This window comes from Aplysia californica, unplaced genomic scaffold, assembly GCF_000002075.1.
Source record: "Aplysia californica isolate F4 #8 unplaced genomic scaffold, AplCal3.0 scaffold00388, whole genome shotgun sequence".
In the NCBI taxonomy this organism is placed as follows: domain Eukaryota; kingdom Metazoa; phylum Mollusca; class Gastropoda; order Aplysiida; family Aplysiidae; genus Aplysia; species Aplysia californica.
Window position 1 is genome coordinate 673,418 of NW_004797658.1, and position 15,897 is coordinate 689,314.

The 15,897-nt window shown below is 41.4% G+C and overlaps 2 protein-coding genes across 2 annotated transcripts; both read right to left on the reverse strand.

Moving 5' to 3' along the window:
- Positions 1–672: 672 nt before the first annotated feature.
- On the reverse strand, positions 673–2,730 carry LOC101845565. The gene has a single exon (XM_005103759.2). It carries the CDS (start codon positions 2,516–2,518, stop codon positions 1,331–1,333), a length of 1,188 nt encoding a protein of 395 aa, XP_005103816.1. The 5' UTR covers positions 2,519–2,730; the 3' UTR covers positions 673–1,330.
- An 8,255-nt stretch (positions 2,731–10,985) lies between these two features.
- On the reverse strand, positions 10,986–13,385 carry LOC101862962. The gene is made up of 2 exons (XM_005103749.3): positions 12,847–13,385; positions 10,986–12,501 (listed from the first exon to the last, which is right to left on the reverse strand). Exon 2 carries the CDS (start codon positions 12,468–12,470, stop codon positions 11,235–11,237), a length of 1,236 nt encoding a protein of 411 aa, XP_005103806.1. The 5' UTR covers positions 12,471–12,501; positions 12,847–13,385; the 3' UTR covers positions 10,986–11,234.
- Between the last annotated feature and the right edge of the window lie 2,512 nt (positions 13,386–15,897).

Consider the following 15,897-nt stretch of genomic DNA (forward strand, 5'->3'; position numbering starts at 1 on the left):
TATTTAGGCCACAGGTGTGGCCCAAATAAGGTAAGGGAGGGGGGTTTAGCTTATTTAGGCCATATGTGGCCTAAATAAGGTCACCCTTAAAAAAATCTGCCAAATACCACAAAAATCTGCCAAACCGTACTATTTATAGTAGGCCTACCCCCTTTGAAAACTCATCAGTTTTGTTAAACAAAAAATTCGCAAGGCCGATGTCATACATTATTTTTTCATTTCTCAAGTTTAAAAAAATCACTAATACATACAAATTGCCATGGAAAACGTGGAGTAGACCTATACATGATATAAATAATAATGTAGCAAAATCTTACCTGACTGCAGTGATGATCCGGATGAGGAGCTGAAGCAATCCAATCTACATCCACATAATGAGGTGATGCTGTATATTATATATCTATTGTTGTAGTGTCAATTGCATGTAGGCCTACAAGTAATTCCAACTCAAAGTACTCAAAGTCCAAGTTTGTGAGAGCATCAGATACACAAAGGTACTCATTTAAATAAAAACGAATGTCAAACAGGAACGTAAAGTGAAATCCAACGGTGATTCAATGTACATGCATATGTAGTTGTGCAAGTTTTATGCACACACAGTTGAAACTAAATAAATTGATTCGATGGTCAAGTCTTCTGATCCATCTGAGACACTGAGAGAGAAAGGCCGGTTTCTTACAAAAACTGCTCGAGATCTGCATCATTGGTTGCAGAAGTCTCAGCTTCACTGCTTTCACCCAGGCACACAGTGTTACTGTTAGCTGCATATATAGAATATCACTGGTACACAGCTCCAACATCTGCCTGGTCACGGTGAAATCGTTGCAGCACTTTCCCTGGTTGAAGACATGCGATTTTATACGGATGATAGCATCTAGGGAAGCCACACCCAGTTTGTTTCTTGGTTTTGTTTTTGTAGAGGTAACAAGAGAGAACATTCTTTCGACTCCAGCGTTGCTTGCAGGAGGGAGAAGGCAGGTGAGGGCATATTCTGCAAGCTCTTTCATTGGAGTTTTCCTGATGCCTTCCCAAAATTGAAGTGTCTCCTTGGGAACTGATGACTCCTTGAAGACAGGCTCAGATGACCAATCGACTAGAACAATTCTTCTGTATTGCTCTTCTATTGTGCTCACTTTCCCCCCGAAGAGATAAGGGAAAGGCAAATCCTCAAACCGGGCCCTGTCCAGTTGGTTCAAGACTTTCAGAAGGCTTAGTCCAGCAAACACGTTCTCAAGGCGAGGCAGGCGCTCTTCAACTTGACGCACAGCTTCCACAAGCATCATATGACATATTTCCTTCGTCGCTGCAACTCTTTTGACTTCTGCTTCTTTCATGTCTTCAGAAACTTCGTCAAGTACTTTTCACACTCGGATATAAACTTGTACCCAAAGTCACAACTTGCAATATCTTTTTTCTCTCCTAGAGGATTGTACAGTCTGGAGCGCAAGCTCTTGTGGAATGTAATGAGCCCCTTGGACAACTCACGGGGATCTGCATTGCTCGATTGAAACTTTGCGTTGATGCATTCAAATTCCTGCACTACAGGGGTAGCAAAGTGAAAGAGCAGGAAGTTCATTCTGTCGTTCAGCATATCTTTTATCAACCGAGCCTTGTACTTCCTGTCACTTGGACTCTCCAGCTCAGCAATGTTGAAGTAGCATACCAGCTCCTCCCAGTTCACAAGAATGTTATACAATACCTTTCCTCTCACTAACCACCTGGTTGCTGATGCTCTCATGAAAGGTGTTGGGTGGGATACGCCACTCTCTGATTCACTATTAGCATTCAGGGTGTCAAAGATTCGTTGAAAAGCATCCCGCCGAAGGCAACTGTGGGAAAACCAAGATGGCACCTCTGTGAGCAAAAAAACAAGATTAGATGGTAGTTTCGCAAAAGCATGTTGCATGCACAAGGCCAGTGAGTGGCAAATGCATTTCATCTGTATGCAGTTGGGGGAAACATTCTTGATCCTTGTCCACACACTGTTCTTAACCCCTACCATGACGGATGCACCGTCGCTCGCAAAGCCTACGCAGTCCTTCAAACTCAAACCAAAGGTCTCCAACTCATTCTTCATGGGATGGAAAAGTGTCTCAGCATTAGTTTCCAGTACCGGTACTAGGCCCAGAAAAGCGTCCACAACTCCTTTCTCGCTGTCCACATACCTAATAATGAGGCACAACAGTTTCAGGCATCCTACATCTGTTGACTCGTCCACAATTAGGGTGAATTTTTTCCCACCAGCTGCCTTCTTCAGTTCATCCTTCAATGCAGGTGAAAGAACATTCCTAATGATCGACGCACATTTGGTTCGATGTAATTGCAAATTGCCAAGTGTGCTGCCGGCTCCACGTTGACGTATCCATTCTCCCAAATGGTCCACTGCTCTAATACTAATAGATGAGTGGCAAGCCACAAAAACAGCCAATTCAATTTCCGCTGCTTTTTGCTCAGTTGGGACAGTTTTCTTTTCCGCACGGGGTGTTCTGACTACACTGAGAAGGGCCGAAGTGTTCATTGCGGAAACCTTTTATGTTTCTTTGCCTTTTCATGGTCTTTAAGAACACTGTGTCTGGGAGCAATGTCTGCATTGCAGTGTCTGTGGTTGGGAGAAGAGATAGAAAGGAAGAATCTTACAAAAAGCAGTATGGCAATACAGCTGTTTGTGTTGTCTGACAATAGCCATCCGAGGAAACGAGGAGGTAGACGACCTGGCGAAGAAAGCTTCATCCCTTCTGCTGGGATCAACGACAAACACTCTCCCACAAACTGACTTTAGAAATAAAGTAAAAAAGTACACCTCCAGTCTGTGGGAGAGCCACTGGGAAAAGCAGAAAAACAATAAACTATATGAAATAAAATCCAAACTGGAACAGCGAAATCCTTCGGACCTCTCCAGAAGAGACGAAGTCATTTTTACTTGATTGCGCATCGGACACACAGCCCTGACCCACAAATACCTCCTACAAGGAGATGAGAAGCCATTCTGTGTCGGATGCGACACAGATTTTACCATTAGACACATCTTAACCGAATGTCTGGACTTTGGAGAGATCCGAAGGAAATATTATAAATGCAAGAAATTGCAAGACATTTTTTCCGTCGTTGTTCCCAGCAGAATTTTGAATTTTATAAAGGCCATTGGCCTTTATGGCGAGTTGTAGAGTGAAATTGATACAAATAAAAAATGTTATGCTCAGTCATAGGCACTTCAGTGAACGCGCTCACTATGGCGTCATTTGGCTTCGGAAAGTCCCATAGGGTTTTGTTTCCGGACATGACGTCTCATCGCGACAGTGGGTTCAAACTGCCCATATTTTTGTTTAATTTAGGGGACCAACATTCAAGTCCGATACATGTCTTTAAAGACCTGTGGATGGCCTTCAAAGCGCTTCTTTCCAGGTCGATGTGCGACTAATGAGTCTCGAAATATTTGAAGTTGAAAAATAGACAATTTTTAACCATTGATTTTTGATAAATTTTCTCGTCATATTTTTTTCAAACTACCCTTGTTGGTAAACCATTCTTTGTTCTTCCAGAAAACGTTTAAATGGTTATCATAGAAGTCTTACCTTGGCTAGTGTAGTCTTACCCTTTTATCAACCAAATCCGCGAAAACCTAGCTGAACCCTTCCACCGCGACATCGCGCAGAGTCGTGACGTCACACATTTTCGCCTTCAGCTATTGGCTCCCTCTCTTCATTGTTTGAAATGTACGAGACAGGGAAATACATCGCCAAGAGATTTTTAAACTTTAGTTCAAAAAGTTAATCAATTTTGGTAATGTTTTATAATCACTGACCTCACATTGTGCCTTAGTTCATTCGATAGTAGGCCTATAAAGAAAACGAGACTTTTTAGACCCAAGTATTTCCTTTTCACTGAGCTCTTCCTCCCTCCTTTTTTCCCCTGCCCAAAGCCTTTCATTGCGTAGGCCTAGGGCCTAGATCTAGTATTAGTAGTATGAAGAGTCCCTACTAGTGTTGTTAACACAGTAAAAAATTAAATAGGAACGCCTATTAAAGTATCTGATGCAATTATTTGTTTGATATAGTTTCTTAGGTCTATTGTTAGTACCGATCCAGATTTTCTTTCTTTTCTGTCGTATGAACAAGAACGAAAAATGATATGTACTGGATTGTGGGATCCACTACATGCCCCGCCCCCTCTCTCTCTCTCTCTCTCTCTCTCTCTCTCTCTCTCTCTCTCTCTCTCTCTCTCTCTCTCTCTCTCTCTCTCTCTCTCTCTCTCTCTCTCTCTCTGGGTGTGTGTGTATGTGTGTGAGTGTGTGTGTGTGTGTGTGTGTGTGTGTGTGTGGTTTCGTGTGTTCCCACTCCCCTTTTACTTTCATAACCGTACCTCTCTTTTCTTCTCCATCCCACTTTACCTGCTCTTCAACTTTATACATTTTCTCTATTATATATCCTTCTTGTCTTATTTGTCTTATAATCGCCACCGCCGCCGCGCTTTTCCCTTTCGTCAACCCGCAGCCACCTCCCAATCGTCAGCCACCCCCAACCTTTGACACGGGTCAAACTTCCATCTATTTATAGGTAGTTACCGGAACATGTATAGGTGAAGTGATGTGCCGTGATAGTCGCGATATATTATTTATTGAGATTGTTTTGGTCTCTCTTTACTCATCACCACGAGAATTTCTTGAAGTTTTTCCCTGGACTCTGCCTTTGCTAAAATCTCGAATCTAGATCTAGATCTAGATCTAGAGTTGTAATCTAGTGGCAGGTTGCAGATTTCTGTTGTTATCCAGTACATTCCAGAGATTAAATAAATTGGACTAGACTCTAGATCTAGTAGTAGACTCTTCTTCTTCTACTTCTAAACCTTCGAGATTACAAAGGCCAAGCCTAGGCTTGTAAGGATTCGTTTTGTTAAAAGTGTTGTTTAACACAAAGTCTATGAAGTTAGCAAGCCTAACACATTGTTTTCTAACGAAATGATGCTTAAATTGACTTTTATATTGTCAATAAGAGATCAAGTTTAATCACCTAATCATTTAAGTAAGGAAGTGGCCATTGCTATCCTCGCCCGGGGTGAGAATAAAAACCCTACGATTGACCTCTCACCCCGGGTGAGACTTGCCAGCGTTGGCTATTCTCACCCAGTGTGAAACAAGACCTGTTTTTCCTAATTTCGAAATGCTTTCTATCGGTGTGGATGATCAAATTGACAAAGGCAAAGAAAAAAAATGACGTTATAGCACAAAAGTAAGCTAATTTGATCGTCTACAAAGATGCTATGGCTCTTTCACTTTTCGAATCGACCGAACTACGCGGGTCACCATTTCGTTTTGCCCGAAAGTTCTCGCAAGATCTACTCCTCCCCCTTATCTCTCTCTCTCTCTCTCTCTCTCTCTCTCTCTCTCTCTCTCTCTCTCTCTCTCTCTCTCTCTCGGCAATTTATTAAATCTGCAACCTGCAATTAGATAACAACTAGATCTAGATTCGAGACTTTAGTAAAGGCAGAGTCCAGGGGAAAACATCAATTAAATTCGTGTGGTGCAGATGAGTAAAGAGAGACCAAAACAATCTCTCTATTGCGACTATCATTGCACATCACTTCGCCTAATACATGTTCCGGTAGATTTAACTACCTATAAATAGATGGAAGTTTGACCCGTGTCAAAGGTTGGGGGTGGCTGACGATTCGGAGGTGGCTGCGGGTTGACGAAAGGGAAAAGCGCACCGCCGCCATCCTTCCACGACTCACGGTATTAGCTGTGTAAGCCTATTACTCTTTTCCACTGATGAAACAACCCTGAAGGAAGATGCCAGTTGCAACAAAGTGAGCACTTTTGCTCCTCAGTTCTTACTTTTTAAAAACTTTTTCCTTCCTCTGGTATCCTTAGGATGTCGAGGGGAGGTGCAGGTTTCGGTGTCTGTGATAGATATGCTAATTACTTATATTGTTCCAGGGCCTTTTTAACCCCATCCAGTCAGGTCTTTCTTGGTCTTCCTCTTAATTTAAAGCCGGATTCGCGGGTGTGGTAAGCTCTAGCCGCTAGTTGTTTCTGGGGTATTCTGGTTAGATGTCTGAACCATTTGACTCTTTGACGCTCTAATAAATTTACTACTGGTAGACGTATGGTCTCATTCCTCATGCGGTCTTCTCTGGTGACGTTGGTGGTTTTGCGGAGACACCTAATTTCGCGTGCATTGATTTTCCTTTCTCATGCCTTGTTTAGAGACCATGTTTGGCACTGGTATGTTAATGTTGGTATGAATATTCTATTGATGAGCTGGGGATGTCACTTCAGTTGGGATGTTCTTGTGACTGAGAAGGGGTGCTAGCTGGTAGGTCACTGCATTTGCCTTCATAGTTCTTTTTCTTTGTCCATACGCCCATCTAGTGAGAAGATGCTTCCCAAATATTTAAATTCCTCTACTTGTTGGAGTTGTGTTCCGTCAACAAGGATGTTGAGTTTCCCTGGGTTTTTTTCTTGCCTTCATAACTTCTGTTTTTGAAATGAAAATTGTGATGTTTATGTGTTTACATTCTTCATTAATTAATTTTGTGGTGTCTTTTTGTGATTCTTCTTCTTCTGTATTTAATGTACTCTGGTCATCAGCAAATAGAAGCTCGCTCAGTTCATTGATGTTGTCATTTGCTGCTTTCGTGATCTTATCCATGTAAGTGATGAAGAGAAGCGGAGAGAGAACACACCCTTGTCTCACCCCAGACGTGATGGGGAAACAGTCCGGTAGTCCTTCTGTTGACCTTTCGGCACACCGGCTGTTTTTATAAAGTGCCATGATGTTCTTGAGCAATTGTCCTTTAACACCATATTACTCTAAGACTACCCCCCGGGGCGATGCCACTGACGGAAGTGTCTTTATGCCATTCCAAAACAGGGGACGTTCTAATGCACAGTAGAATTGTAAATGGGCTGATCGAACAATGGCATGCTCATAACTATGCCTGAACTGCAACAGGGAACTGCGCCTTTTTCTTTCCTAATCCTTACTATCGTCATTTTCCTCTACTTCTTTTGTATGTTTGTCACACTCTTGTGACCCGCTGTTTCCGGGGTACCTTGATAGTCTAAGCAGACTTTGTGCTGTAGAAGCTAGAAAGGTGAGCAGAGTAAGTTTGATTCCCTGTAAGGACTTCTCTGTTGACATCCACCCCTTGGCGCTCATATGACCTTATGCAGTTGCGGGTGCCGTAAAACCGCTACTAAAACCTCTAAGACTTCCCAAAGTTGACATCTGTTTACCCTGTCAAACGCCTTTTCTTGGTCCATGAAGATGATATTGAGGTCCAATGGCAGTCTCACACAACTGTCCGAATGCAAAAAAAAACCCAGGTTAAATATCCTCCATAGCCAGAGTACTCCGATATGGCCGTATAGTTTGATCTCTTCTGCTGTGATGTTTTCTATGCCTATCGCTTTGTTTGTGGGGCTATTCTTTATAACATGTTGGGTTTCACTCTGCAGTAGTGATGGTTCTGGAGTGGTTTCTTTCGGTGAGAAGCTGTTTGCTGTTGTTTCTGCTGTAGGATTCAGCAGCTCCTGGAAATAGCGTTTCTATCTTTCCTTAATCTTTGGCTTTCTGAAAATAGGGTTTTCCGTGCTCATCATTGACTATTTCAGTTTGGTTGAATGGTTCTTCCCGCATCCTCATGCTTTTTCAACTCTCTAGTAAAACTCTCAAAGGTTTTCTTTACATTTTGTTACCAGCTGTTCTCCGTATACTGACCTGGATCTGTTCTTAGCTTCTTTTACTACCCTTGATGTATAGCGGCGGTTCTTTCTGTATAGGATGTAATCTTCCTCCGTCTTTGTTTTCTACCACTTTTTAAATGCCCCTTTCTTCAGTAAGACGGCTTCCTTCACTTGGTCATTCCACCATATAGTTGTTTTCTTTTTCTGCCCTCTTTTTTTCCTGGTGCCGAACTCTTCTTTCAATGCTCTGTACACACATGCTTTGAAGTGGCTCCATTCCTCTTCCATGTCTCCCAATTTTGGGGGAAATTTGTGAAATAAATCGTTCAAACGTTCATGTATCTTATCCTTGTTATTGTCATTTATATTTCTGAGATTTACGACTTCCCATCGTTTCTTTGCTTCTGGCCTTTTCCTGTTTGGTGTGTCAATAAATAGTCATGATGACTGGTCTGTGGTCAGTGTCTGTGATGTAGATGGGAATCACTCTTGAGTCTCTGTTTTTCTCTGTTTCGATCTTTTGGCAAGGATAAAATCAATTTGTGATGCTATCTTTAGATCATTGCTTTTGTAGGCCCCCTATCAAGTTTTAACTTGACTCCTTTTGTGTTGGAAGAAGGTATTTGATATGACGAGCTCATGTTCTGCACACAAATGTAATTTCATTTCTCCATTGCTGTTTTGATCTGTATCCCTGTCACTGTGTGGCCGCATGTATGTCTTCCACGTCGTCTTCCTTGTTTCCACTCTGCCGTTAAAGTCCCCCATCATTGTCACATTATCTTTGTCATCCACGATGTTTAAAAATTCACTCAGTAGATCATAGAACTGGTGTCGCTGTTCTTCGGGACATGAGCCATTGCATGGGGTGTGTGTATATATATATATATATATATATATATATATATATATATATATATATATATATATATATATATATATATATATATATTTGATGACCCTCAGTAATTGTCATAATGCTATGGTGATTTCCCGCTTTATACCATACTCGTTGAATTTTTTTCATATTCTTCAAGTCTGCGTTATGCTTGGGTTTAACGCACTTGCAACACAAATAATTCTTACAAGCCCCGAAGATTAGAGGTGTTACAAGAGAGTAACATACACAGAAAAGAACGAGGAGAGATAAGGACGGTTGATTGTTAATAAGGAAAAAAGGAACAAACCACACCCCAGAGCACCCGCCAACCTCCTGCTTGAGTTATGCCTGTAAGATTGAAACTGCTTTCAATTTTAATCATTTTCCCCTATAGCAAGTTACAGAACTCTTTAAAACAAAATGAGTGATATTTTTCTTTTGAAAATCGGACCATTATTATGGAAAGTGTGCCCGTATCTTTTTTGGGATAACAGGCATTGGACTCCCGACGTCACGATTATGACGTAATTAAACGGTAAATAAAATGTTACTCTTAATGTACTTGACTTTTAATTTTATATATTGATTCTACATAAAACAGCAAACAAAATGATACCTCAATGGTCACGATACAACTATTATTAAGGATTTTATGACTTTGTGAAGCAAAATTTCGAGTTTTGGTGGCACAAAATGCAGTGCAAAAATTTGGCCAAATCAGGGCGAAAATTGATTCACAAAAAGGGTCGCTGCTTCTAAACTAACAAAGATAGCGCAAAAATTTTAAAAGCTCTGAAAACAGAAAGCCAAGCTCTTTTCAATAATCTAAATTTTAATGCCCTCGGAGAAGTTTGAAAATTTCACTGAAATGCCTATAACAAGAAAAAATTGTTTAAGATAAAAAAAATTATATATATATATCTAGATGTACACTGATTTTTTATAACATTTTAACATTTTAAAGGCTAAAGGCTAACCAACCGTGCAGTGAACTTTTGCGAAAGTAAACAACTTGTGTTTCGCGCGCTCATATGACCTTAGCAGTTGCGAGCGCCGTAAAACCCTAAGAGCCTACAAAATTAACATTTCTAAGACCTCTCTCTCTCTCTCTCTCTCTCTCTCTCTCTCCCCTCTCTCCTCTCTCTCTCTCTCTCCCCTCTCTCCTCTCTCTCTCTCTCTCTCCCCTCTCTCTCTCTCTCTATATATCTATGTTGTGTGTATACTATTACAATTAGCATGTACACGTACCTGCAAAAGGCTCTGTCACTGCTACCAGGTGCTTTTTGTAGCCAAGGAAACTCTTCTTCCCATTTTTTCTGAAAGTTTCGTTCACTATCATACGCTCATTTCCACTTCGATGCCATGATGCTTTCTTACGACTAGATAGATGTAGGGGGAGTGGGGGCACAGTGGATCAAAAAAATTCAAACAGGAATTTTGTTCAAAGTTGTAAAGCAAATTAATTCAATAACTTTTTGTTAGCAGAAGGAGAAATCAAATTTTATTATGCATGAACAGCTTGTGCATTCTCAATCAATCAAAGAAGGTAGGCCTATAAGCACTGATTCACTGTGCCCCCTCTGATCCAGTGTGCCCCGGAGTGGGGGCACAGTGAATCATGCCAAGGGGCACAGTGAATCATGCCAAGGGGCACAGTGAATCATGCGCTTTTTTAACACATAAATGCCACGAGCATCAAAATTCAATAACTCTTCACCACATAATGTTGTGGAACTTAAAAAAGCAAACTTTAAAAGGTTGTAAAAGCCAACTTTGCAAAGGACTAAACACTGCCTCAGTCGACAAAATGCAAACATAAAATCAAACTAGCGAAGTTCATTGGCATAAACAGTAAAGTTCACATCAAATGAGAAGTGTCTTGCTACACGAGCTGTGCCGCCTTGAACTTTGGGGTCTGGGAGTTTGCCAACGATTTGGTCAAGTGTTACTTCTGAAGTATCATCAGCCTGTGGGAAGACGAAAGAGAAAGCACTGGGTTTCTCTCTGCGGAGAAACTTGATTTCAAAAACTGTGTCATTGGTTTCCGAATCCCTGCTTTTGTTAAGACTTTTCCCAACATACACAAGCTTTGTCTTCTTTGTTTCGAATTGAACTAAAACAAAGTCATCAGGGTTTAACTCCTTGACATCCGGTTCATGAATCCTGTTCGCGTGATCTAAACCATCCCCACTTTCATAATCCGAAGAGTCATCGTCATATGGAATGCTGTCACTGTCCTCCTCAGAGTCACTTCTTTCTGCCATTGGGGCAGTAAATGGTAACCTTTGCTTCGATTTTGAAGACTTTGCAGATTTATTGTTCCTTTTCATTTCATTATCTTGAATCCTGACTTTCTCAGGGGTCGAGGTGGCAATCATGGAACTGCCTCGCTTTCTACCACCCTTTGTTTTTCGGGGGGGGGGGGGGGGGGGGGGAGCTTTGGGGAAGGGATGAATAATGTGAGGGGAAATGAGGCCCACAGCAGAGGTGTTTCCAGATGACGTTGATGCTTTCTTTGCTTCAGTTGTTGAGAATGTGGCGGCGGCTGGTGTGGGTGTTGCGGGGGCGGCTGGTGAAGGTGTTGCCGGGGCGGCTGCTGAGGGTGTTGCCGGGGCGGCAGAGTCAGTGGCACTGGAAGATTGTGCAGAAGTCGAAGGACTCAGGGGGCGATCAGTGACGTATGCACAAAGACAGTCCTCCTCTGTGAATTTGTTTGGGTTGAAAGGCCATGCCAGTCACTTGAAAGCCAGCGATGATGTTTCTGGGTGTGAATGCCTGTGGATAAGCTTGGCCAACAATTTCTGCGACGTTGTGAATGGTGATTGACTGTCCTGGGTGGTTGACCATGAAAACGCTGCATGCCTGGTTGTAATAGGACTTGAAAGGTCCGTAGACTGAGCAGTCCAATGGCTGCAGTTTGTGGCTGCAGTGAGGCGGCAAAGAGACCATCACAACTCCGTTGTCTCTTGCTTTGTCAATTGTCTTAAGAGACAGGTGTGTTTCGTGATTTTCCAGTATAAGCAACACTGGGTGGTCCTTTGAGCATTTGGTGGATTTTATTAAATGTTCCATGTATTCATAGAATGAATCTTTGGTCATCCAACCACTGGTGTATGCTGTTCCAGTTGTGCCTGGAGGTGCTCCATGTGTCATTGTTTGTTTGAAATGCACCCTTGGAAAGACCATGAAAGGTGGGACTGTATTCCCTGCAGCACTGATGGTGCACAACATAGTAACCAATACTCCTCTCTCAGCTGAGGTTACTTTTCCTACTTGTCTCTCCTTTCGGCTTGCAATAACTTTCTCATTGCCTACTTTTTGAACAGTGCTACAGCCTGTTTCATCACAATTGTATATGTCTAGGGGACAGAATTTGTACTTTGTGAAACCTTCCTCCAGATTGTTGTAGAATTTTGAGACGTTGGCGTGGTTGAAACTGGTAGCGCGCGAGAGGCTTGTTGTTTCTGGCCTCCTGAGAGACAAGTCTTTGTGTCGCTTCATGTAACTTTGGAACCAGTCTATTCCTGCGCTCTTATTTTTCGTCCACGGTTCAGGGAATGTCTTGTTATTGCTGACTGCAAACTCATATGCAAGCTCCTGAGCCTGTTTCGTTGTGAGTCCAAAATGGATTTTGGAAGCGGTGAGGATGTAATCTTTCAGTGCATTTTCCTCAGCTTCGCTAAAAACCTGACGACAGTTGTAATGAGGTGAATAGCTGAGGGCCTCAGGATCTTCACTACTTTTGGCCTTCTTCACCCATCGATTCAAGGTTGAAAATCCAATTCCAGTCCTGGCGCTTACTGCTCTGATAGAAGAGCCTCCAGAAAGAACATCCTCAACAGCAGCTTTCATGTCTTCAGGAGCAACGTTTCCTATTTTTCGACCTGCTGGTCTGTTTCGAACCATGATTTTGATGAGTTTGACAGCTTGAGTAGATCTGAGGACACACAGAGAGGAGCAAAGACAAAGATCAGATCCAAAAAAACCTTAACAAAAAGCCTCAACAGCTATGATTGTTCACCTACTATACCAGGGGCACAGTGGATCACTGATCCACTGTGCCCCGATCCACTGTGCCCCCTCATGCAGTGAAACATGTTTGATTCGCTAAGCTTGGCAAGATTGTATCCTAGATGAGCGTGTTAGTGACAAATATGTGATAAAACAATACTCTTTTTGTTGGTATTGAATATTTTCAAATCTTCTTTAAAGTGTTTGAGCAATAACAAAATATGTCAGGACTCTAAAATTTACTTTTGTATGCAAAAAAAAAGGTACTTACCAAGTTTCTAAGCAGGCCAGAGGAGTTGATTCAAATTTGGTGCTTTCCAAGATGGAGGACAATGATGCAGTCCAAAAGGAAGTTGGCTTCACCTTAAATGGCATTCGCATTTTTCATAATTTAATTTGATTCACTGTGCCCCGTGATCCACTGTGCCCCCACTCCCCCCTACCCACTAGATCTAGATTCTAGACCCTTCCCACGTGAGCTAGCAGAATAGGCCTGGACCTAGAATTCAAAGAAAAGTGAATCGTGAAATTGAAAGTGAAACCACAAAAAAAGCGGATCTCGAAATAGCTGACTGAACTGGCTGGGCAGGAAATTGTCGGTGAACCTGCCACAAAAATCTGGTTAATCAAACCAAGTGATTAGACCTATTTTGTAGTTTTGGCACAATCAAATCATCAGACTGAATTAATTGAGACAATGTTAGTGCTGTAAAAGTAAAAGCGTTCATTCCTAGGCCTCAGAAAATAAAATCTGCCAAATATCTGCCAAACTGCCAAACCGTTGTTTTTTTTCTGCCAGACGACTTCAAATTCTGCCTAAAAAAAAGACATTTGGCAGAAAATCTGCCAAATTGGCTACCCTGTTTCACTGTATTACTAGAGTTATTTCCCCTGCGCCTATCAGCATGTACTGGCCGATAACGATCGCTTTCGTGTTGCTATGACTATGCTACACAAGCGCTTATCCACAAGATTATGGTCCAAGTAGAAATCTGGCAATCAACCCTGTCTTAAGTCTCCACCACCTCCCCTACATATTAACGAAATTCATTTTAGACCCACTTTAGAGGTACCATTTTGTAGAGTTTGATGCTCTGTCATAAAAATTCACCAGCAAGAACGGATGAAAAAATACTGAAAAACATTCTCAGATAATTAATGATACAGGGTGGTGATGACGCCGTACGTCGTAAGAGACACCTGATTTTTCAATCAACCATCGCTTGTTTATTTCTCCGTGATTTTAATTGAAATTTGAGTCTAAATGAACTTTTTTTTTTTACTGGGAAGTAATGGATAACCTAACCATGCACCAAAATCTTTGAGGGCCTCACCATCAGTGAGCACTGGAACACGCACTAAAAATCGAGGCATTTTCATAAAAGATCAAATGAATTCATGAACCATGCAAGAGCAATTTGCTATTTGATACCATATCTTTATCTCATTTACTTGAGAGTTTGTAAAGAAAAACCCTTGATGGCACATGCTGTAAGGAGGTGCAAATTTATTTTTCAAAATAGTTGCCGTCGGCGAGGCACCTTTTGACCTTGGTTCATAATCATATATATTCATTTAAAATCTCTCATTCTCTGTAAATTTTATATTTAGACTTCAAAATAGGTTTTACAAGTAAACTTTATGGTTTAAAATAGAATTAATCATGATTAGCTCCAAAAAACATGTTGTCAGGAAACATTGTGTAGCAGTACGTTATTGATTTTTTAGTCTTTTTGATTCTTTGAATTTGAAGGTTGAAAATGCATTCAGATGTGTTTCAGTTTCAGACATTTTTGCATTACGTGTGATGTTAATAAATTGTTGAATTTGTTTATATCTTCACCTTTGTTTTATTTGTAAAACAGAAGTCAATGTCATATATAAGGCTTCCTTTATTCCTTGCACATCATCCTACTTTACCTTCACTCTATCCATGGCTCATCACCTCTACTCTCTCTCTATCCCTGGCTCATCTCTTCTACTTTCCCTGTACCCCTGACGCATCACCTCTACACTCTCTCTCTCTCTCTCTCTCTCTCTCTCTCTCTCTCTCTCTCTCTATCCCTGACACATCACCTCTACTCTCCCTCTACCTCTATCCTATCCCTGGCTCATCACCTCTACTCTTACACCTCCAGCCTGTGGGAGACGCATTGGAAGAAATAAACCAACGACAAACTCCACAACATTAAACCCAAAACAGGGTCAGCGAAAACCTTCGGGCCTCTCCAGAAGAGACGAAGTCTTTTTTTACTCGATTACGCATAGGACACATGTTCCTGGTACATAAAAACATGTACAATACCTTCTTTAGGGAGATGAGAAGCCGTTCTGTGTCGGATGTGACTCAGATTTTACCATTATACACACATATCATATGCATTTTAACAGAATGTCTAGACTTTGGAGTGACCCGAAGGAAATATATAAATGCAAAAAATTACAAGATCTGTTTTCTGTCGTTGATCCCAACAAAATCATTACGGAGGTCAAATCATTAATTTTATAAAGGCCATTGGCCTTTAAGGAGAATTATGAAAACCGTTTAAAAATGTTAATGTTATTTAAAAAGTTATTTTAAATCAAGAATTTATTTACCCCCGAAGTTTAGCATTTTAACATTTTAATACATGTACAAAAATATAATGTAGAAATATAGACCAAAATCAGTCTGTGCAGTATACTGTTGCGAATAGAACCAACTTTTTTCGCGCTCTCGTATGTCCTGCAGTTGCGAGCGCCGTAAAACTTTTACTAAAACAAACATCACCTCTACTCTATTCACCCTCTATCGCTTGCACATAACCTCTACTCTACTGTATCTCTATCCCTTGCACATCACCTTTACTCTCCCTATATCTATCCCTGACACATCACCTCTACTCTCCCTCTATCCCTGACACATTACCTCTACTTTCTCTCTATACTTGGCACATCACCTCTACTCTCCCTCTGCCCCTGAATTCCCAGGCACATCACCTCTACTCTCCCTCTATCCCTGACACATCACCTCTACTCTCCCTCTATCCCTGACACACCACCTCTTCTCTACTCTCCTTCACTATGAAGCACAGCATCCCAGCAGACAAAGGGAGTCAAAGAATAAAATGGCTTCGCCAAGACAGATTTGTTTGAGTTTTTTTTTTCTTTGAGAGGGGGTGGGGGTGGGGTTGTATGAGTTCTTTTATACCCCCCATCGATAGAATTTGGATCATTGGAGAGGCAGGCTGAGACTGAGAGGAGAGGGATTCAAACTACTCGATAAAAATGTTATCCCCACTCCAGAATAGAACTCTGAGTTTCCTGTATGCGACAGTAAAGT